Below are 26,924 nucleotides of genomic sequence, written 5' to 3' on the forward strand. Positions count from 1 at the left end.
CCCACAGCAGGCCCCGGGCTCTGCACACGGGGCAGCTGCCAGGCCGCTGCCGCCCGCCACCGCCGCCCCCCCACTCTATAGGCTCAAGGACAGCTCTCGGCTCGGCTGCGCTCCCCTCCCTGCAGCTCTATAACCGCCAGCGGCCGTATCGCTCCGCCGCGGCCGTGCCGTGTGCGCATGCGCCATCGCAGGCGCCTGGTTCGTGGCAGCGCGGTAGGGGCCGGGCCGGGCCGGGCCGGGCCGGGTGGCGATGGTGGCTGTGGCGGCCGTGGCGGCGGGACGCGGCGGGGGCCGGCGGCGGGGGCTGGTCGCGCCTTTCTTGGTCGTCGTGCTGCAGCTGGCGGGCGCCGCCTCAGCCGCTGCCCTGCCTGTAGTCATCAACACCTGGGCGTTTAGGAGGGCCGCAGAGACAGGTGCCCCGGCGGGGGACCGGTCCGGGTGGGGTAGGGCCGTGCCGTGCCGTGCCGTGCCGTGCCGTGCCGTGCCGTGCCGATCGCTTCCTCGTCCTCCTGCTGTGCCCTTCTGCCGAGGGGCTGGCGGGAGGCTCTGGCTGCTGGTGTTGGCATAAAACCAAAATAAGTTCCTTAGGCATGGCCGTGTGGCAAGAAGAAGCGGGCTGTGGCCCTGCTTCCCATAAACGGCCCTGGCTGTAGCGGGCCCGGGCTCCCTCCTGCCCGCTCTGCCCCCGCCATGGGTCAGAGCGAGCCACGGTACCGGCACGGAGACTCCGAGCGGTGCCTCTCTGCGGGTGTGCGAGGGGCCGGCGTCGGATCTCGGGGGAGCTTGGCCCCGGGCCGGGCGTCGGGGTGCCGGGTTACCTTCGTATGGGAAGGGGCCCAGCCCCTGAGCTGGGGTTTGCGTTGGTGGTGCTCTGTCGCTGAGCCCTGGTGTCGCCTGAGACGGCAAGCAAATGGTTTAACTTTCAAGGTTGGGAAAAATGCGTTTAAACAAAATAAAGGGGCTGGTTATGAGCCGTGGAAAAGCTAGGTTGAAAGAATGTGGAAAGAATGTTTTTAACATATATAAACATATATATGTTTTTAACATATATTTTAACATATATAAAGCCTTGTATAAGTCAGAAGTGAGATACAGTCATGAGAACTGCAAGGCCCTTGCTTTGCAGCTTTTGAAAGCTTGTGTTCAGGCTGCTCACAGCAATAAAGGTAATAGGAATTGGAGCAATACTCCTCACACTGAAGTTTATAATAAAGACAAGCATATGTGGAGTTGGATGCTAGGTATGAAGTCTTACTTTTTCCTTGGTGCAGGCAGTTTCAGGCAGTTGCATACAGCATTGGTGAAGATGAGGCTTCTTTAGATGGTTGAAACAGTGTAATAGTTTACTTCTGCCAAAAAGACCTGGGCTACATGCTTCTGCTGGCTCTGGCAGGTGATGGAGCACAGAGCCAACACAAGGAGAAGGAAGCAGGATTGCAGCTGTCAATGGCAGCAAGCTCAGGCTTCTTGGAAAATCTTGCCTGAGGTCCAACCTTGTGAAATGTCGTGTGTGCAGAGCCTTCAGGCACAGTTTATTCGTCATGTCATTTGGCACATCTGTAATGTCTTACAAAACTCCACTGTCAGCTAGATCCTAAAGAATAGAAGACTATAAGAGTTGAACAGGAGAATGTGGAGACTGTAGTTTCTTGTATATCATTTCCACTTTCTTTTTGGTCTTATGTAGTTACTGATGTAAGTTTAGATCACTGGGTGGTTTAGATCTTTTTATTCTGCAGCTGGACACTTAGTATTCTCATATGAAGCTTTTGAGGGTGGCTTGTTATAACTTTTTTTTTTTTTGAGATAAAAGTTTTGCTTCCCCCTTTCCCTCCCCCCAAAAGGCTTTAAATAAACAGTGATAAAGTAATGGCTGGTTTTGGGCAGAGGAGGTTATTTAATATGTAGAAGTTGTGATGGTTGTTAGTAAATAACAGCTTCCTAGTCAGAAAAAAAGCTTGATTTCTCATTCAGAAACACTAATTAGATATGCAAGAAAAACAGTATTTGGAAAAGTAATGCTTTACATTCTGTTGGATATATTTTGACTTAATTTCACCTATAAGTTATAGTTTACTTTTGGTATCCACTTATATAGTGCATCTTCATCATGCCCATCTTTAAACATTCTTTAAAGTAGCAGTGGAGACTGTTTTCACTGGTGACATTTAATTGTCTGTGTTGATTACAGCTTGGAGAGTATTACAGTCGGGAGGTTCTGAGCTGGATGCGGTTGAGAGAGGCTGTGGTCAGTGTGAGATTGACCAATGTGATGGGAGTGTGGGATATGGAGGAAGCCCAGATGAAAGTGGAGAAACAACACTGGATGCAATGATCATGGATGGGTAAGAAAACTACATGGAGAAAAAAAAGGTTGATCCCTGTAATTTTTAGCCAATTTAATGTAACAGTTGCTACAGAGATCTTGTTGGTTTAGGGCTGACTGTGGGACAACTTATATGTTAGCTTGTGGAACTAGGAAAAATACTTATCTAATTGGTGGAAGAGTAGCTAAGCATGTTTGATATTGAATCTTTACATGTAGCACAGTAATCCAGCTCTAGATACAGCATTTGCAAAGCACATGGCTTGTAGTATTGTAAGTTTTCCCTTTACATTCATTCCGTAAATATTTCACTTCTGGAGCAATTGTCTTCTATACTTTATTTACCATTTAAAGCTGTCCTGATTAAAAAGTAATTGCAAGTGTGTGGTTCATGTTATGAGTTTATGTAACAAAATAGTTACTCTGGTGAAAATATTACTGTGGATGGATTTATTGTTACTTGAGGAACATCCCCATGCCTGTGAAAGGAATACATGTATGAAGTTTTTCCCTACTAGTGTGGTGCCATTTGTTTATGGCAGAGAACAATTAAAGCAATATGTTGAAGGAGCAAGCTTTCTAATTCAGATGAGAACAGATTTTTGTCTAATAAAAAATGTACAATTATTCTTGTATTTTTAATAAGTTTTAAATATTTCTTGTTTCCAGCAACACTATGGAAGTTGGGGCAGTTGCGGATCTCAGACATGTGAAAAATGCAATTGGTGTAGCGCGAAAGGTCATTGAATACACTAAGCATACATTATTAGTGGGAGAGTCAGGTAATTATTCCTTTAACTGTTTCCAAGTCAAACCCTCTTCTTAAAACACTTCCTGATAAAATTATCATATATTAATCTTTGTAATACAGGTGGAAGGATTCCCTGACAGTCAAATGAATCTAGTCAAATAGTTCAGAAGTGTTTATTCTCTTATTACGTGTGTGTGAAATAGGTTTTAGTCCATTATTTGGACATGAAAAGAAAAATACAATTTTATGGTCCTTCCACCAATTTTAACTGCAAATATTAACTTGTAATCCCAAGGCTCTGCTAATATCACTGATATCAAAGGTTTCAAAGATTATTTGATAGGAGACACTACAGAAGCTGTTAGATGTAAACATTTCATTTAAAACCATGGAGTTACTTTTTTCTGAGGAATGACAGAATTAATAGACACTACAGTTACATTTTACTATTTTAGTATATATTGAGCACATTTACTGTATTTCATAGTTTAAACATATTAGTGACAAATGTAAAAAATTACATTGGGGCTGTACTCCTAGGCACAACAAGAGAGCGACAGCAAACTGGAGGAGTAGTTGAGCTTTTAAAATATAAGCTGCTGCTGTTAGAATAATACTGGTTTCAAAAGAGATGTGCATTCCAGGGAGGTATATGAGTAGTGAGTGGAAGGTTACTTGGCTCACAGTTAAGGACTTTTAAAATGTATATGCCTGCTCAGAAAGAAGTGTGGAGATAAGTGTGGAAATTGACATCTGAGCATTAAGGGTGAGTCAAGTGCTTTGAAATTGATAAGAAAAGATAAAAGATTCTTGAAGTATACAGAGTGTGTACAGAATGATAGAGAAATAAGTGCAATAGCAGTTTTTTGATGGACTAAAATAGGGCAATAGAGGGAGGTGAGGACAGTGTGTGACAGAAGGTCTGAAAAGAGAGAGATTTGCAGATTCTATTTAATTTGAGCAGTTGGCTGTGATTAGGTTACAAGTGCCTTTGGTAAGAGATTTGACAGGTGATGCTAAAAAAGAAATTGGCCAGATGTTAAACAGAGGAGCAAGAAATGCTCATAATACTCCTTTCCCTATCACTGGTAGCTATCAAAACATTTTTAACTTTTGGTTGGTAGAATGAGCAGAAGAGATAAGGGAGATGAAGAAATGGAAGAATTAAAGTGCTGATTTAAAATGTATTTTCCAGCCTAAGAAGATAGCTCTTTGCGTAATGGAGTCCTGTGGACAAGGCTGTTACGCTGAGTCCTTGCTGTCATTGAGAAATTCCTCAGAAGAAACTGTCTAGCAGTAGGGGCAAAAGAAAGACAGGAAAGCTGAAGATATATCTGAGTAAAAATTGGAGATGGTGATAAATGTTAGTGAATGAATCAAAGCAGTGGAAAAATTGAGAAAGAGTAACACTTCTTGTGAAGGAATGTATTTTCTGTGGAAATAGTAACTTGGATAAAGGAAACTAGTTATCTTTGCCAGGTGAAGATTGATAAAGAGAAAATAGAGCTAAAGCTTCAGAATACATTTGGCCCTTCAAATCAGCATGTGAAGGAAATGACAGTTTATTTTCTAAATAAAAAAATATTTACATTTTCACCAGAAAAGCTAGCTAGAATAGTAAAATCTGTTCATAAAAATGTATATATATAGTCTCTGCAGACTTTTTTTATTCAAGATGCAAAATTGCTGAGGTTATTCCTTATTTTTTTCCAAATAACTGAACTGCACTTTTATTTGAATATATTTAGTGATATGATCCAGAAAAGTCTGCCTGTCTCCTAAATTTTCATTTCTATGAGTGGTTGACACTAGAGAGGAGGAGGCAAGCTGTGGCACGCATTAATTTTGTTTAGTTGATCATTTTTAAATGTGTGAGCTGTACATTGTTCCTGGCAGTAAAGTTTTAATGAAAGTAACACGATATTTTTGTTTTCAGCATTAAAAACACTGACGGAATCTGTTAGAGTGCCGTGACACCTGAATAGTCTTCACAGTTCTGTTTACTTTGACTCAAGAAATTGAAGTTTAGGTATTTTAAAATCTTTGGTACATAGAGAACTTAAGGAAGAGGATGTATTACAGAATCACAGAATGGCTGAGGTTGGCAGGGACTTGAGGTCTTCTGGTTCAACACCTGTGCTCAAGTAGGGCCACCTAGAGCTGCTTGTCCAGGACCATGTCCCAGTGGCTTTTGAATATCTCTAAGGAAGAAGACTCCACAACCTCTGGGCAACTTGGTCACCCTCAGAGTATAGAAGTGTTCCCTGCTGTTCAGAGGGAACCTCTTGTGTTTCAGTTTGTGCCCATTGCCTCTTTTCCTGTCACTAGGCACCACCAAAAAGGGCCTGGCTCGATTGTCTTTACACCCTCCCTTCAGATATTTTTACACACTGATGATATACCCACTGAGCTTCCTTTTCTCCAGGCTGAACAGTCCCAGCTCTCTCAGCCTTTCGTCATAGGAGAAATGTTTAAGTCCCTTAATGGTCTTTGTGGCCCTTTGCTAGACTGTCTGCAGTATGTCCATGTGTCTCTTGTATAGGGGAGCCCAGAACTGGACACAGTACTCCAGGTATGGCCTCCCCAGTGCTGAGGAGAGGGGAAGGATCAGCTCCCTCCACCTGCTAGCAGCACTTCTCCTAATGCTGGAGCCCAACCTGCACCATTATCTGCCTTTGCTGCAAGGGCATATTGCTGGCTGACATTCAGCTTGCTGCCCCTCAGAACCAGGTCTTCTCCTGCCAAACTGCTTTACCACTGGGTGGCCCCAGCATGTACTGGTGCATGGGTTTGTTTCTCCCCAGGTGCAGAACTTCACACTTCTCTTTGTTGAACTGCATGAGGTTCCTAGCAGCCTGTTTCTCTAGCTTGTCAAGGTCACTCTGAATGCCAGCATAACGCCCTGGTGCTTCAGCCACTCCTCCCAGTTTTATGTCATCTGCAGAATTTGCTGAGGGTACACTCTGCCCAATCATCCAGGTCATTAATGAAGATGTTGGACAGTATTGGACCCTGTATTGACCCCAGGGGTACACCACTAGTTACTGGTTCCAACTAGACTTCATACCACTGATCACCACCCTCTGAGCTAAGCCCTTCAGGCAGTTTCCAGTCCACATCACTGCTCATCCAGCCAATCATTCATCAGCTTCTCTATGAGGATCTTATGGGAGACAATGTCAAAAGTCTTATGTAAGTCAAAGTAGACAATATCCATTGCTCTTCCCTCATCTACCAAGCCAGTTGTTTTGCCATAGATGGTTATCAGGCAGGTCAAGCATGACTTCCTTTTGTGAAGCCATGCTGACTACTCCCAATCACCTTCTTGTCATTCATGTGCTTGGAAATGGTTTCCAGCATTAGTTGTTCCATCATCTTCTCAGTGATCGAGGTGAGGCTGACTGGCCTGTAGTTCCCTAGGTCCTACTTCTTGCCCTTTTTGAAGACAGGAGTGGCAGTTGTTTTTCGCTGGTGTTCAGGCATTTCTCCCAGTCACCATTATAGTTTGAAGATAAATGAGAGTGATCTTGCAATGACATCAGTGAGGTCTCTCAGCACTCGTGGTTACATCCCATCACAGCCCATGGATTTGTGTATGTCCAAGTTGCTGAAGTGTTCCCTAACCCGATCCTCTTCAACCAAGGGTAAGTCTTTCTTGCTCTAGACTTTCCCCCTGATCTCCAGGGCCTTGGATTTCTGAAAGCTGGTTTTACTAGTAAAGAATGAGGTGAATAGGGTATTCAATACATCAGCCTTTTCCATGCCCTGTGTCACCAGGGCTCCTGCCCCAGCCCACAGCGTGCTCATGTTTTCCTTAGTCTTCCTTTTGCTATTTAGGTATTTATAGAAGCCCTTCTTGTTGCCTTTGACATCCCTTGCCAGAGTCAACTTCAGGTGGGCTTTGGCTTTCCTAACCTCATATCTGCATGCTCAGACAGTGTCTCTATATTCCTCTCAGTTCACCTGTCCCTGCTTCCACCTTTTGTATACTCCTATTTTATCTTTGAGTTTGCCAGGAGCTCCTTGTTCATTCATGCAAGCCTCCTGGCATTTTTGCCTGGCTTCCTGCTCATTGGGATAGACTGCTGTTGAGCAAGTGCTGTTGGAGGTGATCCTTGAATATTAGCCAACTTTCTCAGACCCCTCTTCCCTCCAGGGCTCATGGGACTTTTTCAAGCAGATCCCTGCAGAGGCCAAATTCTGTTCTCTTGAAGCCCAGGCTTGTCATCTTGCTTTTTGCCCTGCTCCCCCCTGTCAGGATCCTGAATCCCACCATATCATGGTCCGTGCAGTGAAGGCTGCCTTCAACCTTCACATCACCAACAAGCCCGCCCTTGTTTGTAGGTATGAGGTCCAGCAGAGCAGCTCTCCGTGTTGGCACTTCTGTCACTTGTGTCAGGAAGTTATCGATGCTCTCCAGAAACCTAGATTGCTTATGCTCTGCTGTGTTGTCCCTTCAGCATGTGTTGTTTAAAATAGCCATGCCTCTGATTATTGATAAAATTAAAAGAATTGCTAGTCTTTTAACTTCCAAGAATGTCTGTACCTGTGCTTTTATCTCTTTTGGAAATTATTTCCTTTTCAGTATTTTCAGTGTGGGGAAAAAAAAAAAAACACACAAGCAGAACTAGTAAATTAAAAATGTCTGATAGTGTGAGTCAGCAGGTTCTAGATCTGGAAATGAGAAGTTGAGTCAGAGGCTGTGAACAATGAAATAATTATCTAGTAAACAAAATAATTAAAATTGGATAACCTTTAAAGTCTGAAGTCAGATTGTTGCACCATTTTCATCCAGTAAATGAAAATTTAATAAATTGCATTATTATGCCCCCCAAAAAAGACATGCAAAAGGAGGCTTTGAGAATAATTCACATTGGGGAAGTGAAGAAATCATTGTATCATATTGCATGAGGAAGCTGATCCTGTGAGTTACATGTGAACAATTTTTAGCTAATCGCAAGCTGTGATGAAAGCTTGAGCCATACGCAGTGAAGAGGATGACCGTGTGGTGGTGATAAAAAAATCTATCTTGAACAAAAAGCTCATGGAAGTCAAACCTGATGCCTTCTTTTACTCTTGCTGTTGTAGATGTAAGCCAGAATATAACCAAAGCTGGTGTGTTTTTACAGCTAAGGTTTATAATGACAGTGGTGTACATAAAAATGAGTTGGTGTAGCTTTTGTTGAGCAGATACAGATCACCGTGCTGATCAGTTCTTGCAGTGTTAAAAGAGCTGCTTTCTCCATTCATTGCCTGATTTCTTTAGGAAAGGTCATAGAAAACTAGCAATAAAAGCCATGTATACCAATGTAGAACTGAGTCTGGTGAGGGACACTGAGTACAGAATGATTACAAGTGAGGGAAAAAAGAATAATTTTGAATAAAGAATCATCTGCCAAGAACTTTGCAGGTTTGTCTCCAATAGATAGAAAAGTTTCATAATCACAGTGTTCCTGTGACCTTTTCCCTTTTTGTCCTAGCAATACTTAGAACAAGAATCCAAGTAAAAAGTTCAGAGAGTGAAAATGACCAGCTCTGCTTCCTGGAATAGAAACAAGGCTTCAAAAGTCATGAAAGAATGACTGACAGACATGTACAAGTACAATTTTACCATAAAAAAACCAACAAACCCACAATAAAAAAAAAAAAAAACAAAATCCCCTGCCTGTTTGTTCTAGAAATGGGAAAATAAATATCTGTTTAATTGAAGCTGTCAGTTTTCTTTTGCTCTGAGTGTAAAGAGATTTTAAGTGTGTCAGTTTTAAGAAAGAAAAGCTGTCCAGAAATAATTGAAGGCTTTTCTTAATTCTTAGACTGGAGAAACTTGTTCAGCTATGTATTATAGTGACATATTATTATCAAGGATTGGTAATATAAATTGTTCAAGCATCTGAATCTAGCAACAGTATCTGTTACTAGGTAATATCAAAGATATCTACAACTAAAACATGAAAGAACAGTTGATCTTTTTTCTTTTCCCTTTCCCTAACTATAAAAGCCATTCTTAGTAGTGCAGCATTCTTTCATTGCTTGTGTTGGTATTTCTTTTGCTCCCTTGACACATACTGTATTAATTTTCAAAACAAGGAAGCAGTCACTTTTAAAGCTGCATGGAAGAAGTGTAATATAATGTAAGCTGGTGAATTGATTTCTGGAAGTATCAGAGTTTTAGTGGCAAATGTTGTGCCCCTATGTTACTTATGTTTTGTAAAAGAGTAGCTTTTTAAGGAAAACATACTACTATTTGTATCATTCATTTAAAAATTTGTATAACCCCAAGCCACTCTTGCTCCAGGTTATTTGTGTCCAGTTGATGAACAGAGTTGAATTTGTTTCTCTTTCGATGGTAAAACTTGTATGTGTTAACATAGTTATAGTGAATTGAGGAAATTTGATATTGCCAGTGAAGGAAGAGTTTGTTACTGCAGTCGTACGTCACTATAATGGCTGCTACTGCTCCCTGAAGATATATTTCTCATCTCCATAGAGAATGTAGAATTTCTGGATAACATGACATGAATACATTACCATAAAATGTAGAAGAATGTGAATAAGTTAATGTTTTTTGTTTTGTTGTTGCTTTTCAAGCATCCCTGTTTGCTGTAAGAATGGGGTTTCCATATGAAGATTTAACTACCCAAAAATCTCTTTCCGTGTATTCAGAGTGGCTTAATCAAAGCTGTCAGCCAAACTACTGGAAGGTATAGTGCAGTGGTGGTGGTGAAGGGGGGCTTTAGAAAGTCAGTAATGCAGCATTGCCTCTTCCTTTCAGCTTATATTGAAGTGCTTTACATGTGAAGAAAAAGTTTTGCTTATTAAACAGAAAAAACTTGGAATTACCAAGCATTTGGTAGACTTGGGAAGAGTATACGTTTATCTCTTTTTTTTTTCTTAGGTTCTGCTAGTTTTGACCTTGCTGCAGTAGCATTTTGATGTGGGAATTATTTTTTTTAGCTCTAAATTTGGTCAGGACTTCTCAAATTAAACAAAGCAGTGAGTGGATTTTTTTGATGCACGTATAAATTTCTGAAAGAAAATCATATGGTAGCAGTTGGTCCTCAAAAGATGCTTTATGCAGACCTGTGAATGCATGAGATTAGTGCAGCTGTCAGTTAAACTTGCCTGTTGTGGTGAGGTTGGTTTATTTGGGTTTTTTTTTGTTTTGGGGTTGGTGTTGCAGATTTTTACACGTTTGTACACTGTCTTCATTGTTTCTTGGATATGAAATGCTGCATTGCTGAACCATTTTAATTCTGTACATGTTTTGTTTTTCAGTTGGGAAAATATCTTGACTATGATACTGACTTGACAATATCTTGACTTGACATTAGAACCATTAGAACAAGCTCAGTTCATCTAGTTGTTTTTTTAGCTTGAAAATTTTCTTCATTTTGCCAAAGAATGAGCATTTTTTTTTACCAGTTAACTGAGCAAAGAAGAATCTTTAGTTTGAACAACGTAACTTTCTAGTAGGAAAAACTTTTTACCATATAAGACCAGAAGTCAATCTTTATTCTTTAAGCAAAACAACTTGCAGGATTTCAATACAGGTGTATAATTTAAGTATTGGGCATCTGATACCTGTGTAGTAGATTATAGCTATTGACTGTAGTATTTTTAAATTTATCTGTAATGAGGTATAATACATTATTCATGCAAATCACAAATTAATTACAGAATGTGGTACCAGACTCTTCAAAATCCTGTGGACCATACAAACGGCCTGAAAAAGTAACTTGTAAAGAAGAACAGACCATCTCACAAAGAAGTGTTCATAATCATGATACTATTGGTAACAACTTTTGGTAACTCTGATATTGATCTTTTTTTTTCTCATTGCCCTACAGATTAAATCATACTGAGTTTAAAGAAAGTATTTCATATAGGTATTATTTCCTCTTTATAGTGGTTTCAAGATTCTGTTACTTATGAGTTAGGATGTAGTGCCTGAAAGCAGGTTTTGGCTTTGTTGTGGTTTTTTTTTTGTTTGTTTGTTTGTTTGTTTGTTTTTTCTTTCCCAGTGCACTGACTGCACAGCCACTTGCTTAATTTTTTGCCCTTAGCTATTTGTTCATCTGCTTTTCCCTCAGATACCTTGGCAAAATTGCTTGGGCAGCTATGGATTCTTAGAAAACTGATCAAGTTTAAAAATAATTATTTTTATCTTGATTATGGTTACTTCGGTCAAGTATCCCCTGTAGCTGTCAGACCAACTTAAAGGGCTTTGCGGTGGTGGAAGAAATGAGTAAACATTCCCATTGCCAACGAAAAGCAATGTTTGTTGAACAGTCCTTAAACTTATAAAATAAAGCTTGCTTTCATTTTTGACTAAATAAATTTTTACAGAAACTACTATGCTTAAAACAGGTTAGCAGTAGTAGTCCCAAAAACTTCTAAGAGTTTACTGATTGAGAGCTGTTAATTGCTAAGACTAGAAACTGATTAATATGTAGATCAAAGGACTGGAGCAGTTACAGATTCATGTCTTTTAAAGCTTTATACTTTGTAGTCTTGAGACTTGCACTTTTTGGTTTAGACTCAATTTTTCTCAGTTTAGCAATTCAGAACTTCAAGCCTGACAGTATTTGCAATACCAAAAATTAAGAACTTGTTTCAAGAGTGAATCTTTCTTATTTGCTTCCAGTCCACCCTACTAATAACCAATTAATGTTCTACAGAAGTCAGGCAACCTACCAAATTCTTAAGTTGATAGGTAACTTGCTTTACTGGGATATAGAGTCTTCAGTATGTGCTAGAAAACTCAGAAACTGTGGAGTGTCAGGATGAGTGGGGAGTCTGCTCAATACAATTCAGGAACTGGTATATCATGAGGTAGTCCTAAGTCCTTTTTGTAGTAAAAGGTGGCACTAGTATTTGTACTTCAAGTTCTCCCACCCCATTGTTTTATATATGAAAAGTCTCCTTGACATTTTGAGAAGAGTCTTCATTCAGAAAGCATTTAGGAAGTTGGTAGGAACTGATGCCCTTCCAGTCTTTTTGCCGAGGCTAACGGTGGCCATAGAGTCAGTGCCTCTATGTTTTTAGCTTCTGCTGGTCAGGAAACTTTTCTATGAGAAGGAGGTACTGCTTAGTGAGGTCGGAGAACCAGAATTCAGCTCTCTGAATTCTACTTCTTAGCTCTCACTTTGTGCTGGACTTTGATGCCAGCAGCAACTCCTGCCCTCTCTTAGAGAGGCAAAGTGTTGCTCTATGGAGAAGCAGCTGATCCCAAGTCCTGTTCCAAGTGGCAATGTAAGCTTCTCTAATATGAGGCAGTGGCTTTCTTACCAGCACAAAATTAGCAAGGAGTAGGCTCATCCACACATTTGATTGCCTGTCATGTAATTCTTGTTACTTTGGTAGGCAATATTTCACCTTCTGCCAAATTTAAGCTCATCCTTCTGAATTTTTTTTAATCTTCCTCAAGCACCATTTATAATTTCCAAACTTCGTTGTTCTGCTGGTACTGGTGCAGGATGTGGTGACACTAGGTGCTTGTTCTCTACTGGTTAGCGTAGGTGTATATCAGGAGACAGTGGCTGCTTGTGCAGCAGTTATGTACAGCTCTGAACAGTGTGGCACTCACTATTTTACATTCCTTTTTGAGCTCTTGTGATACATCCAAAAAGTTTCCAAATGTGTTCTAGAAATAACTTGTTTTCTTTAAGAGTACGACTTTTCTGTATTTCAGGATATCAGTAATTTGAATAGTGTGGGTATTGTGATTCTGTTTGACAACCATAGTGCCAATTTAATAAATTTGTTGGGAGTGTTTCTGAATGTTTCGTTCCTGTTGAAAATTTTAGGTATGGTTGTAATCGGTGGGAGCGGAACCGTTGCTTCTGGGACATCTAGTAACGGTGCGGTCCACAAAATTCCAGGGTTAGTATCTCTGGTTTTACCAAAAAGCTTTTTTCCCACCTCATTTCCTTTGTTAAGCTTATCTAAAGGTTATAAGTTTTAGACTGCTATGATCACAAAATGGCCTTGCTTGTTTCTGGGCACTGCCATAAATCCTAATACTGAGAAACTGATTCATTTGTAAGGTGATTTGTGTTTGTTTGAGGGAATGCTTGTTTTTCAGCTTGCTTAATTCACCATCCAGAGACACAAATAACTGGCACAGTTGTGAGGCAACTTGTAAGGCAAGGCACCAGAGACAAATAAGCATTTCGGAGACGTGCACAGTCTCCAAAGAAGTGTACATAATACAGGCCTGGGGCTCTGCTTCTTTGTCTTTGAGATCTTTTTCTACCCAGTAAGGAATCTTGTCTGTCAACCAAGTCAGACAATTTCTGGATTTAGCAAGAAGTTATTGAACATACTGATGTCCCCAGCTCCTTACTGTTGCCCACTGGCTAAACCTTACTGCCCTAACTATAGTCAGTATAAGAACAAAGAGTTGTGCATTGAAGGTGAATAAAGCCTCAAGTCAGTCAGGTTATCACTGATCACTTTTATTGTTAGCTTTAAGACAAGACTTCTGACTGCAGTGGAGTGACCTCTTTACCTGTTCTGTTCCCCTGTGGGTTTAACGCTCACCCAGCTGGAGGCAGTAAGGTTGACAAAGTTAAAAGTGTGCCCAAGTTGTAAGAACTTGCCAATATCGGGCCAAGAGCTATAACATTAATGCAATCCCACTGGAATTAATAAATTACAGTTTTCTATAGTTTCCTTTTTTTTTATTTTTTGCCATTGTTCACTACAGCCGTGTAGGAGATTCTCCGATAGCTGGAGCAGGATCCTATGCGGATAGTACAGTCGGAGGAGCTGCAGCTACTGGGGATGGCGACATCATGATGCGCTTCTTACCCAGGTTTGTCCTTAGGGCAGACTTTGCTAGCTTTCTCTAGCAGAATGTGAACTCGGCAAATGAAGTAATTGATTAAAAAGACAGTCTGACTTACCAGCTGCTGAAGTGGGAGTAAAGGAGGGAATGGAAGGGGAAAGAACAGTAGCAGAATCGAGTCATCTTTGTGATCTGTCTTGAAAGAAGTGACTTCTTAAATATCTTGATGACAGATCCCTTAATACTGCCAAGCTGTGAGCCAACAGGCAGCAGGTTATGAGTATATTCCCAACCTGCACGCTTTTTAACAGAGCTGATGAGCTTTCTCCTCCAAAGTGTTCTGTTGTATGGGAAATAAGTGTCAAAAATTGTAGAAAGGATGAGGGGTGAGTCTCGGATCACTCAGGGGGGTGGGAGGTGTGACTTTAACAATCCTATGTAATTGCGTCTAATTTGAAAATGGAAGAGGTGGTTTAGTGCTGTCATCGTGGTTGCATAACCTGCGTAAAACATGGCTGTTTTCATCACTGAGTCTTGACAGTTGTTCTTGTGGGTTGGTCTCAGCAGGAGTGAGTTATGGAGGTCTGTGCTGAACATAAGGGGCACTGATGCTTGAAGGAATATACAGCAGTGGCCTTCGTATTACTCGAGCGCTTTTTCTGAAACTCTGGCAGTTATGAATGCCTACTAGCTCTTGCGTATTTACAAATGTCCTCAATGAGTTTCAAGCCATTCCATCCAAGCCAGTCTTGAAATAAAAGGCAATTGACAACTTCATGAATTATCCTGAGGCATCAGATACTAACAGTGGTAGTGAGTTGAGCTCCACTTTGAGGTTAATCAATAAAAGCTTACATTACAGTTTAGCAGCCTGAAGGATTTGGCTGTAATGCTTAAAACATTTTGTATTGGCATCAACAGGTTTTAGAAAACAACTCATATTAGATGGTTAATCACAGGTCCCTTGTAGATACAGATCTTTCTGAATTTCATGTTATTTAGATATTCCCACATGAAAACAAAGAATAGAATTGACTTGCCAAAAGTGAAGTGTCAAATAAAGGGCAAAATTGCTAATCTTTTCTGTCCGCCGCCTTTGAGATAGTAACATCTGAGTTTTTGATTAGTGAAGAGACCCCTGTGAAATATAGCTTTATATTCAGATAGTTATCTTTAGATAACTTGAACCTATTTGATTGTTAGAGTAAATCAAAGATAATAGGTAGTCTCAAAATGCAAGGGAAGTTCTCTTCTGTGCGACTTTGATAACATCTGTAGTTAATGCTATCTGTAGATGAGTCTTGCTGTAACAAGAGTTGGTCTTGGTATATTAATCTTTCATCAAAACAATCTAGTGTTGTTTGCTTGTAAGTTTTATTATGTGTTATCTTTTAATCATCAGGTTCTGAAAGAAAATGACAACAAAAGTAATTTTTTGCTTCTGAGGACATTTTGGAAATGCAACTGATTCATCTCAAGCAATGCCCATATAGTCATTTGTCTAATGATACTGTTGATACAAAGGAAGTTCATTTTGGTTACTCTTTCATTTAGAGTAACAATTTCTTTAAATTGGCTTGCAAAAAATTTGAAAGTGGCTCAAAGTCTTGATCAAAACATTGTACCTTCATATTCATGAAATGAAGAAAATGTCAGTTTTGAGGTTTTCAGAAACCTAAGTTTTTTCTGAAAGATTTTTTTAATGCATACTGAAATCAATAATTTATCAGTAATGTCAGTTTTCTTCAAAAAATTATCTTGACATTGGCCTTTTTGAAAACCAGTAATAACTTGTACTGTCAAACTTAATCATGCAATGAAAAATAAAAGCCACTATCTCTGTAAGTGCTTCTTTGCAGTTCTTTAACTTATCTGTTGCTTAGCCTCTTCTACTGCAGATGATCAGAGAGTTATCCCAGGCTTGGTCCTGCCTTAGAATGATAGTTGGCATAGATGACAGCTTGCAGTCTGTTTTAGTCCTGTTTCTAATCACTTTTCATGTAGAACTTGAGTAATATTTGCCAATATGAAGTTTGGCTAAAGATTATTTATCATGTGTTTCCATTATTCAAAGAAATCAAGATCTCTCAATGGTATTTTAGAATATATAACCTGAGTATGGCTAACTGGGTGTGGGCTTGTTTTTTTTCAGTTATCAAGCTGTGGAGTATATGAGGATGGGAACAGACCCAACAGTAGCCTGTCAGAAGGTTATTTCCAGAATCCAGAAGTATGCTCCAAAGTTCTTTGGTGCTGTTATATGTGCCAATACAACTGGAAGTTATGGTATGTATTTTGCTTAACAGACAAAGCTTGTTGACCCTAGCTAGGTCACAGAAGTACAAAACCAAAGGTAGATTTTAAAGCAGAAGTCTTTAATTATTCTTTGAACACTGCAGCAATACTGGCCATTCATAATATCAAATACTGGTTAGCAGGGCAACTGTGTACTAGTGTGGACTTGAGATGTTTTAATTTTTTCTCTGCATTATGATGTCTTACTTTCACAAAATTTATGCAAGTCTTAGTAAAAATCAAAAATATTTACAACCTTCATGTGTTTTCCTGGACTGTGTATGATTAATTTGAAGGTTTTAAAAACGAATGCTTATGCCTCCCCTAGATATGGCATAAGGCAGGGAGAATGTGAATGTTAAGCATAGCTTCAAAGTAATCTAAGATCAGTCATTGTGCCAGGCATCTCATTAGTGAACTCTTAGATCAGTAGGAAACAAAATTTGATAATCGTGGCTTATTTAGTTACACTGCTTATTGCTGTTCTTTGATCTCATATTTCCCATAGTTCTGTGTTTAAGAGATTAGTGTTAGAGGAACTCATGAAGTTAATCAGGATTGAAAGACAGAGATTTTCCTAACCTACGTTAACTGTTTCGAATTATATTATAAGGGCATTATTTGTACTACAGCAGTCAGTAGCGCTGTATTTTTACTTAAATATTAAATACTTTCAAGATGTCTTGGGTTAAACAGATTGTAAAAGAATAATTACACCATTGTAGTAGAATTAGTAACTGGGTCTTTAGATGATAAAGTACAATGACAAAGACACTAATCCTAAATGTAGCAAATTATACTATTTTTTTTTCTTTCTTTCCTAGGTGCTGCATGTAATAGAATTCCAGGATTCACTCAGTTTCACTTCATGGTTTCTAGCCCTCTGCTAAGTCAGCCAACTGAGCAAGTAGTAGATTGCTTTTAACTTCTTTTGTCCTATTAACATACAGACTTAGAGGAGGAAACTGCTAAGGTTCCCCAGATACTACTTTTTAAAATAGTTGTTTATTTTCACTGTTGCATAATCATGTGAACAAGTACAAAGGTATGTTGATGGTGCAGCTACTACTTCACTGTTTTTAATATCTTCTACTTCATTATGGCATTGTGTAGTGCAGCTAAGCTTAATCTGTAGTTTCTTAATGTGATTATCTTGGTAACTTATTTCTAAATGATTGTAGACTGGTACTGTAATCTAGAGTGAGGTTTAAAAAACTGACTGTCACCATTTAAGGCTGGGTGGGCGGTTAAACGGATTGTAGATGCTCTCTGTTAACCTCCTCCTTCCCCAGGGGGAAGGAAAAGAGGAAAGGGAGAGAGACGGGTTGGAAAGTTAAAATAGTTTTAATAAACAATAACAAGGAAAGGAAAGAGTATAATAAATAATGAACTATGTACAAAACCGCTACTGAGCTCCCCCTGCGCTGATGACGACCACGTCACCGCTGATGCTGCAGGGCCAGGTGCCAGGCAGTCCCGAAGCACACGCAGCAGCAGGCGGGAACCCGGTTCAGGAACGACGGCAGGAGCGCAGGCAGAGTCCTCCCAGGATGTTGGCCATAGAGGAAGAGAGCACGACCCTCGTGGTCCCTCAGCTTTATACTGAGGATGATGTGGGTGGGATGGAATACCTCGTGGGTCAGTTCGGGTCACCTGTCCTGTCCGCCCCTCCCCACAGGTGTGGCACTCTACAGCCCCTTCCTCTGTGGGACAAGAGACCCAGCAGGGACTCTAGTTCCCATGGCAAGAGACCTTGTAGTCCACTTCAGGAAGTAAAGTCACTTAGAGGAAACTTAACTGAAAAGTCCTAGTCCAAACCAGGACACAAACTCTGTGCAGTTTAAGGGAAGTGAACCTAGTTGCAAAATTATAGTTAGTGCTGACACTTTCACAGTTAGCATAGGCAATTCATCCATTTAAAAATCTACATCTAAGTGGCTGAAATTAATGTGCTTCACTACTGAGGTCTCTGAAGTCATGAATGTAGTAGGCATTACCTTACATCCCAACTCAATTTTTAGACTTTCGCAAACCTGACAATCAAACTGTGGTTCTAAATACTGCAAAAAGTTATCTGTTGTATATTTACTTCCCAGTAATGCCAAGTTTCACCTGCTTTTTGGGGAAAGTAGAGCTTTGGTCACTGGAAGAAAAACTTTCAAAGAGAGCTCATAAAGTGGACACAGGTGATCATAAACATGCAAAGAGACCAAGTGTCTAATGGCTCTTCTAGTCTGTTTTCATAAGAACTAAGTAGCCAAAAGTGATGAATAGTAAACATTGAACAGAGCCTTCACTTTGTCATTTAAAAACAGATTTGGCAGAAATTTGGAATAAAGGGAAAGGAGCGGCTCTGTCTCTACAGGAGATTTATTTTGAGAATATTTAATGGTCTTTCTAAGATTTAGTCCAAGTTTTCTTTTCTTTTGAAAAGAAAATTGCATGTAAGTGCTGACAAGCAAGGAAGGGGTTTTGAATACTAGTGGAGATTTCAAAGCTTTAATTAAGAGAGAAGGAGCATCTCCTTGTGGACCTTTCTAACTTGTTTCACAACAGCTGAGTATACGTTTGAATAGAGGGGACATCCATGCATCCCTGGTAGTACAAGCCTTCATGGAGTATTGCATTAACTTTAACTGGATGAGAAGACAGGTGGAAATCTTCCTGTCACCTTTTTTTTGTAGTGGAAGTTAAGTTATGAATCTTAATCACAGTGATTTCCTTGTCACTAATATGCTGCGTGCTTGCTGTTTCCTGTAGCACATGTACCCCTGCAAAGGAGTGGTTGCATACATAGAGCATGACACTTACCTACAGCGGATGAAGCTGGGTTTGTTACTTTCTGTGTCTAGAGATACCAGGATTCATTTGTAATAGAACTTCAGCATCTTGAGGATTGTTCCATAGCTATTTGAAGATCTCTTTGATTGTTTTCTTAATTTGGTGGCTTGCTGATCATTTGATTGAATCTTTGCTAAACTTGAGCTAGGAAAAGTTAAAAGGGGGGAGCAAGTAGAATGAGCATGTCTTGTCATAAACATTTTAATTATTCTTTGTTTACTTGAATAAAATCATTGGGTAATAAAAGCACACCTTAATGTATCATTTATAAGTAAGGTTGTTTAGATGCTTGAGTACTGTGTGTTACAATGATTGTTGCCTTATGTTCTGAGTTGGTATCTTTGAAAGTTGGAAAAAAACATTCAAACTAGAATAGCCATATTGATGGCCTCCTGTTGAACTTCATCAACAAAGTAATTTATTTGGTGATTCACTTCTGTCACTGGAACTTTAGAGCATATCGTAGCACAGAGTTCACTGTAGGCAACAACAAGCTTTAGTCAAAGAAGCTCTTAACTGAATATACCTGCAGTGGTTTGAGGTAAGCTTTCTACCTGTCCTTCCTACAGCCCTTCTGCCATGGCTACTGTATCTTCAGATAACTCAGGCAGTCAAGTGCAAATAGATTAATAAAATCCCAATGATTGTTACTTTGGAGATAGCATTGTGGATTGTGAACGTAGAAGTTTCAGTACTGGCAGCTGAGTGGTAATGTCTCAAACTGCTGCAGCTGAATCCACCAGGATTCTTTTTTGAGAGAGGTTGGGAACATCCATGGTTTGCATTCTAGTGTGCTTAAGCCACTCTGTGGTAGCTAGTGTACGCCTCTAGAGGCTATGAATGCCCATGCTGAAAGATCATGAGCACTCTAAAACAGTGTACCTGAAATCACTAAGTTACAATTCTGACTTCATAGAATCATAGAATGGTTTGGGTTGGAAAGGACCTTAAAGATCATCTAGTGCCAACCCCTCTGCCACAGGCAGGGATACCTTCCCACTAGACCAGGTTGCTCAAAGCCTCATCCAATCTGGCCTTAAACACTGCCAGGGAGGGGGCAGTGCAGGGACTTACTGCATAGTCAGCTCATCTGCACATGAACTTGTCTCCATGAGACACATGTACTAATACATGTGGTTTAATAATGTAGGTTGCTTTGTTGTGCTGAATTAGTTATCATAAATGAAAAGGTTAGTTTGTGTAAACTATTTTAATATATTGTTAATTTGACAGTATATTAAATTATAATATTTATACATATGCCGTTCTGATGTTATGGACAGAATTCTGAATTTAAAAAATAATTTGCTTAGTATTTTGTATTAAAAATATTTCTTTAAAGGTTGTTAGTAGTAGTGCTGTTCTCTTATGCTTAGCAGACATACGAGGTTTTTTTAAGAAGGCTTTTTACAAGTACAAACCCTTGCCCAAAAGTAAGCAAAAACTATGACAGTTTCTGCTGTGGCTGTAAAAAAAAAAAATCTTACTGTTTCTGACTTCAAGGAATTTTGTGTTTTTAAGTTTTTACTCTTGAACTTTTACTTCAAAACGCAGAAAAAACCTACACAGAATATGAGTATTTGCAAGTTAGTGGTAGGGTTGAACGCATCCTGTCTGTAAATTGTGGTTTTTTTTTTAAGTCCAACTGTTTTCAGTTCAGTAGCTTCTAGCTAGCCTGCTTTTTTCTATTTCTAAAACTTCTTACCAAATTATCGCTTCATCCAATGTAGACAGAATCTTAGCTTAATGGTATGACTAATAAAGCCAAAATATGCCATATTTTTGCATGCACTGAATTGTTCTTTAATAAAGCAATCTGTGTGAACCCTGACTATGCTTTGTATGCACTTATTGAAGAAAACTTCCCTGTCATTTCACTGTTTGTAGGTTACCAGTGAAATATGTCTTTTCATCTGTAACTGCCTCAATGGGGAAATTCAGATTATCAGAGAATTCAAGGCTGGTCTTTCAGATGGAATCTGCAAGTAATACTATATAAACCGGAGTGAATCTATTTTCACAGGGTAAAAACAACAGCAGTGCTGATTGCTTTTTAAGTTAGAAATTCTTTTAGCATTTGTTGTTTGGGTTCAGTTATTGAATGACTGTTGTAACTCATTAACAACTCTGTTCATTCTTGTTTTGAAACAGAGAATACCTGTAGCATATCAGTTCTATTTTCTGTAGTCTGTGTGTGTGAGGAAACATCAGTGATACAGTTAAATTTACTTCAGCTCTAATATACAAGTAGTATGTTGTACATTAAGCACTGAACTACACATGTTCTCACTGGGGGGTCTGTTCGTTGCTCTACATAAGTTCAATTAAATTTACAGCAAAAGAACATCACTGAAATGTCCATGGAGCAGATGTGGCAGAATCTTGGGATGTTATGACTAGCTTTGTTATTATTGTTTGAACTGCTGTGTGATGCAGCAAACATTTTTAGATGTTTGTGCATTTAACAATATTTGCTGTGTTTTCATTCTCTTTTTTTCCCCCCTGACAGCTGGAATCAATGTAGGTAAATACACCTGCTGGTACAATGATCTCTTGGTCCAATTGGCTGATATGCTTACAGTGGCAGGTGGTAGTCTGTGAAATAAAAGCAATAGCAACTTCAAAGTGTGCTGGTTGTTCAGGGAATTCCTGTTCTTGGTGATTTTTTTTTTTCTAGTAGGATAGGGAAAAATCTTTGAAATAAAAGATTTTGATTATACTTCTCCCAGGTAGAGTTTTACAGAAACAATTGTGAAGTAAAAGTCAGGGGGTTTTATTGGTTAGAAATGGTGATTTCAGAGCTCTGCCTGGAAAAAACTTTCATGTGTTAGATGAATGGGAAGTGTCTTGTTTTCACCCTTCGCATACTTTCCAGGCGGACTCCAAAGTACATTTCAGCTCTAATTCTGTTTGTTGCAAAAGTATTATTTTGATTGCTGGTGCTGTGTAAAATGTAAAAAGCAGTGAGCTCTGCCACTTGAATGTAGTTGTGAAGTTGGGTTGCATTTTATATTTCTACTTTCTTAGCATTTGTCATTTATAGATTCTAAGGAATAAGAAATCCAGTTTAGCAAGAAATCCAGTGGCCTTGGTGTATTTGAATATTCTTATGTACAGATGGGAAGAACCTGAAGTTGTTACTTTTCCAAGACAGGAATACAGAGATTGTTATAGAACATAACCCTCCCAACAGGAGAAAGGCTTTTTGTGAAAGAGTCTCCACTTTAGTCTGATCTTCCGACTGCATGTGCAGACTGTATTTAGTCTTTGTAAAATGTCAGGGTAACTGAACAGGAAGAATGCCCTCTGATACTCTGACTTTGACACTTTAATTTTTTGTTTTCGTTGTTACAAGATCAAAATGTTTAAGATGCTTCTCTGTTGAAGGTTTAGTAACTTGAATTCACAAATATATATGGTCTCAGTTACAGATGAGCTTTTTGTCAAACTGACAGATTTTTGTACATTTTTTCTTACTGATTAATTTCGTGTAAAAGAAATGAAATTACATATTTCCATACAGAAATTTACATTTTACAGGAGTATTTCATATTATATTAAGCAACCATAATATTAAATTGGCTTGTAATTGCAAAACTGAAATGGGAAATGTAAACTAAGTTTCTTTCACATAGAATTTTAGGATCTGGATGTTTTATTCTTTGAAAGTCTGAAGAATGTTTGCCTTTATGTTATTTTCCACAGGCTATGTTACCACATTCATTTTACTCATAGCTTTCATTTAAATTGCTGTATAGGTTCTCTGTTGTTGCACAGGACCTTGATAAATTAGATCCTCTTCACCTCTGTGGGATGAACAAGGTTTTTAGGCAAGTTGTTTTCACTTGTCACCCAAATTCTTATACACCCCTTCCCACCCCTCACTTCTGCCCCATGCAAAAGTAATTTCATCTGAGGCTTAAAGTAGATTTTAGGATGACTTTTGCTAAGGGCTAGTATCACATACTGTTGAAACCATTTCACAAAAATTTCACAAAATCACCTCCAAACTAAATAGATACATTGCGTATACTTGCTACAAACTATAGCAATTTTTAAAGTACTCTCTGGCCTGTCTAAAGCCTTCTTCCATGTATACGCATGCTCCTTTTCCTGCCTCCCACCTCTGAAATCAGAAGAATACTGGTGGGTTTTTTTCCTGTTCTTCTGCCATTAATGATACTTTATACTTTCTTCAAATGTGTAGTTTGTTGTTTTATAAATGTTTTCTCCATATTAATTTGCTTTCTTGTTGCTATCAGCAGACCTGTGTCATTATAACAGCTTTCTTGACACATTCTGACTATACCCATCCAGGTTCCACTGTTGGTTAATTTTCTTTCTGAAGTTTACTTCATGTGTGATGTAGACTGTCTTGGATTATTATTTTGCCAAGTAGTAGTTGGCGGGGAGGATCCAAGTGCTGGATGTTAAGACTTCTTAATGGTGCCATAATTCTTCAAGCAGTTAATCATTTTTCTTGATGTTTGAAAAGCCTACTGTCTACTTTTTTTTGTGAGGGAGAGGGGGGAATTAAGGTGGAGGTTTTTTGTGTTTGTAAATACAAAAATAATAGATAATACTGTATTGTCCTGAATTAAGTAATAGCGAGTTAGTGATTTAAATGCTGGCTACAGAAGTTGCATTTTTGAGGGTTGAGAGAGGAGATACTCAAACCAAGAAGCAGTATCACAGTAGATTCCAGTATCGCAGTACTGCAGAATTAAGATTATACTTAGCTAGGTCATGAATGCTTATGGTTCATAAGTAGATGCTTGATATGGTATATGTTGTTATTTAATAAATACAATGTGACAGGCTATTTGAAAAAAAAATGGTTGTGCCGCTAGCTTAATGCTACTCCTGGATATTCATTGTTATGAGAAAAATTCCAAGGCAAATTATCATAGATCAACTGTGAGGATGAAGATTGAGTTGGTAGGCTAATACGTGGAAAACTGTAAAGGAACTGAAACTTCCAATAAATTAATATTTTTATCTGCAGCACTTTTCCTGAGCATTGAGGAGCAACACAGTATGGACAGTTTCCTACTTTTGTTCCGTAATCAATTCTTTATCTATGTAAATTTTTTTCTGAAGGATTTATAGTACTAGATGAAGTAAGGCATTATAGATTAAAAGGGTGATTGTAAAAAGTAGTATAAACAGGTCTAATTCATATGCAGTCAAGTGTGTTTTGCTAATTTGGTTGTTACTGAAGACTAATTTGTCTGTTATAAAGTAGAAAATAAATTACATTGGAGTAGCTGCAGTGTTAACGAACTGTAACTATTCAAATTCAATCTTTATCCATTCGTATGAATCTGTCAGCATGAAAAGTCGTGTGATCTCACTTCTCAGCAAGAGTTATGACAGTTTTTGTTACTGCTTAGTGAAAGTGCTAGCCCCACAAAATGGGTCTTTAGGGGGTAACATTACTTTGCTGCATGGGCTTAAGGATGGATGTTAACAGCCTTTAACTGATTTCTGCAGTGCTACTTCTCCTCCCTGCCCACTGTATCTCTTTGCTGGAGGTTACTGTGCCTGTCCCAGGACTGGCAGACCAGAGTGTATGCATTCACCCAAACCAGCTTCATGCCAAACCCAGCAGTTTAATCTCTCTGACCTCCATCTGTACTTTGCACTCAGAATAGCAGATGCCTGCACCCCATTCGACTGGCTCTGCTGTGGGGTTCATAACTTCTGATCAAAAAGCAGTACCGAACAGCTCCAGGGCAATTTGACTGCAGCTGTTTGCTGGGGGGGTATGCATCAAATCCCTCAGGTATGTATATAATGCCATCCTCATTCCTGTGAATTGAACTCCTAGGCTCATAGTTATAGCAGTGGTAATAAAATCCACAAAAAGCAACTATACCGAACAAAGAACAATTAGCTAATAGTGAAGTGCTGAAGACAAGGTTATGTTTTAAGCTTTGTCCCTCTCTGGAGTATGGTTTCAGCTGGATAAAGATTTTGCTGCCCTGAAAGGGGTGGTACTACTCACATCCCCCAGTATGCATTCTCTCTTCAGTTACGCAATTGGTTCTGGTGATTATGCAGCTTGCTGGTCTGGCTGAAAACGAATCTTTTTTTCCTTTTTTCAGAGCATGAGTAAGCAAGCTGTTCTGTTTTACCATACAGCCGACCAGCTGCTAATACCAACACAAGGTAGACTGCAGGAATATGCAATAGGGCACTGAGTAGTACAGAAATCCAGCTGGTGACAGCACATACTTAGATTAGTAAAAGCAGACACTTCAAAATTTTCCTGCAGACTGAAGTAAGGTGCCTGTTTCTCTGCAGGTTTCATGATTCAACCCTCAAGCTAGTTGCCCATCCTACTATTTCTCCCCAGTAAAATTTAGCAAGACACATAAGAAATCAGGATTTGAATCCAGGACTCCACTACAGGCAGCATTCTCATCAACAGGCTATTGTCACGTTCCCCGTATTCTGTCTTCTATCGTGGAAATATTTATTTACCGTAGGGTTCCCATCTTCAGGATGGGAAAGCACAGGGTCTCCATACAGCCTTTTTCTGATGGCTTTCTCTTGGTTGAAATGTGAATTTGAAAAGTTGAAAGTTGCCGTGAGGTGTGCTTTGTGTTAACACCACTGTCTTTTGGACAGACTGCTATATTGGACTCTTGGGGGTTTCTGTCACAGAGATGTCTGGTTACTGAATCACAAAGAGGTTTAGGCAAGAGACAAGTGCCAGTGGAGCTAAGATAACATCTCCAATCACATTCAAGAATAGAGTTATAACGCTGTAACTTAATTTGAAAAATCGTCTCTTTCAGAGTTGTCCTGGTTTGGCCCAAACCAGGCCAATTAGTCTTAGAGAAACCAAGGTCACTGCTAAATTCCTCACTGCTTATGAGTGAAGAGCTGAAGGGGGGTCGCACCTGCAGGGAGGAGCAGACAGGGCAGGTGACCCAAGATTGACCAATGAGGTATTCCATCCATACATGTCATTCTCACTTTCCTATTTATCACTAACCCACTGCCTCCTGGAGGTGGGGCCCAGGAGGGAGGGGCCCTCCTGTCTTCCACTGATTGGTACCAGCTTTGCCAATTCTCCGGTTAAAAGCCTGCAGGTGTGATGGCAGGGGGAGCTACTGCATTTTTGCCTTTGCCCATGCTGGGGGAGCAATTCTGCCTGAGGAGGATTTTCAAGCTCTCGATCTTGGTTTTGTATATATTTGTATATATTTGATTATTTCTATTATTATTATTATTATACTTTTTTTTCATTATTATAGTTTATTAAAACTGTTTTAACTTTCTAACCCCTAAGTCTCTCTCCCTTTTCCCTTTCCCTTTGGGGTGGGGTGGGGGGGGAGTGTTAACAGAGCGTCTGCCACAGGTTTAATAGCTGGCCCAGCTTTAAACTGTGACAGATTTATTGGCGCCCAACGTGGGGCTTGAGAGAAGCTCCAACAGGTTGCTCTGATAAGTTGAATCCTGGCTCTGGTGGGAGAAGACCCGGAGAGCTCAGCTGAGAGAGTAACAGATTTCTTCCTTTGAGATTTACGAGGGGTTGGAAATTAAAACAGATAGTGAAAATGGTGATGTCATTTTTGAATGCTGTGTTATCTCATCTTTTTATAGAGTTTCTTTCACAGTTGAGTATTGCAATGATGCCTTACCTGCCGTGGGCACTGTGTTACTGCTTGCTTCTTATGAATGTTTACATGCAGTTTAGCAGTGGGCGCTGGTCGAAATGTATTGTTTTGGTATGGGGTTTGATACTGATTTATGCTGTGATAAACTGGGCAGTTAATATTCCGATCTCTTATCTCTATGACACAATGATGGGCAGCTTTAATCGCGAATCAGTAGCAGCGACTTCATCTGCACGCTCCAGGTGTCCTTTAGCTGATTCTGTTAATGATTACACCCCAACCGAAAAAGAGATA

General features: G+C 39.5%; 1 protein-coding gene across 3 annotated transcripts; it reads left to right on the forward strand.

Moving 5' to 3' along the window:
• The first annotated feature begins 244 nt into the window (after positions 1-244).
• Positions 245-26,924, forward strand: AGA (aspartylglucosaminidase). 3 transcript variants are annotated; one of them, XR_011048467.1, is made up of 10 exons: positions 245-413; positions 2,192-2,345; positions 2,996-3,108; positions 9,666-9,778; positions 10,755-10,869; positions 12,884-12,959; positions 13,786-13,893; positions 16,019-16,152; positions 16,986-17,206; positions 26,828-26,924. XR_011048467.1 is itself a non-coding variant. In XM_068404119.1 (9 exons), the coding sequence occupies exons 1-9, from the start codon at positions 251-253 to the stop codon at positions 17,084-17,086; spliced, it is 1,077 nt and encodes a 358-aa protein (XP_068260220.1). In that variant the 5' UTR covers positions 245-250; the 3' UTR covers positions 17,087-20,833. The 3 variants fall into 3 exon arrangements, 1 of the variants encoding a protein (XP_068260220.1); XR_011048468.1 differs by lacking the exon at positions 26,828-26,924 and adding an exon at positions 18,922-20,833; XM_068404119.1 differs by lacking the exon at positions 26,828-26,924 and having other exon boundaries at positions 16,986-20,833.

This window comes from Nyctibius grandis, chromosome 6 (genome assembly GCF_013368605.1).
Source record: "Nyctibius grandis isolate bNycGra1 chromosome 6, bNycGra1.pri, whole genome shotgun sequence".
Classification (NCBI taxonomy): Eukaryota; Metazoa; Chordata; class Aves; order Nyctibiiformes; family Nyctibiidae; genus Nyctibius; species Nyctibius grandis.

Bases quoted from the DNA above. Each gene is read 5' to 3' on its own strand.
- AGA (XM_068404119.1), top strand. From the start codon at position 251: ATGGTGGCTGTGGCGGCCGTGGCGGCGGGACGCGGCGGGGGCCGGCGG. The intron at 9,779-10,754 runs GTATAGTGCAGT...AATTAATTACAG, and splicing joins GTCAGCCAAACTACTGGAAG to AATGTGGTACCAGACTCTTC. The intron at 12,960-13,785 runs GTTAGTATCTCT...TGTTCACTACAG, and splicing joins GCGGTCCACAAAATTCCAGG to CCGTGTAGGAGATTCTCCGA.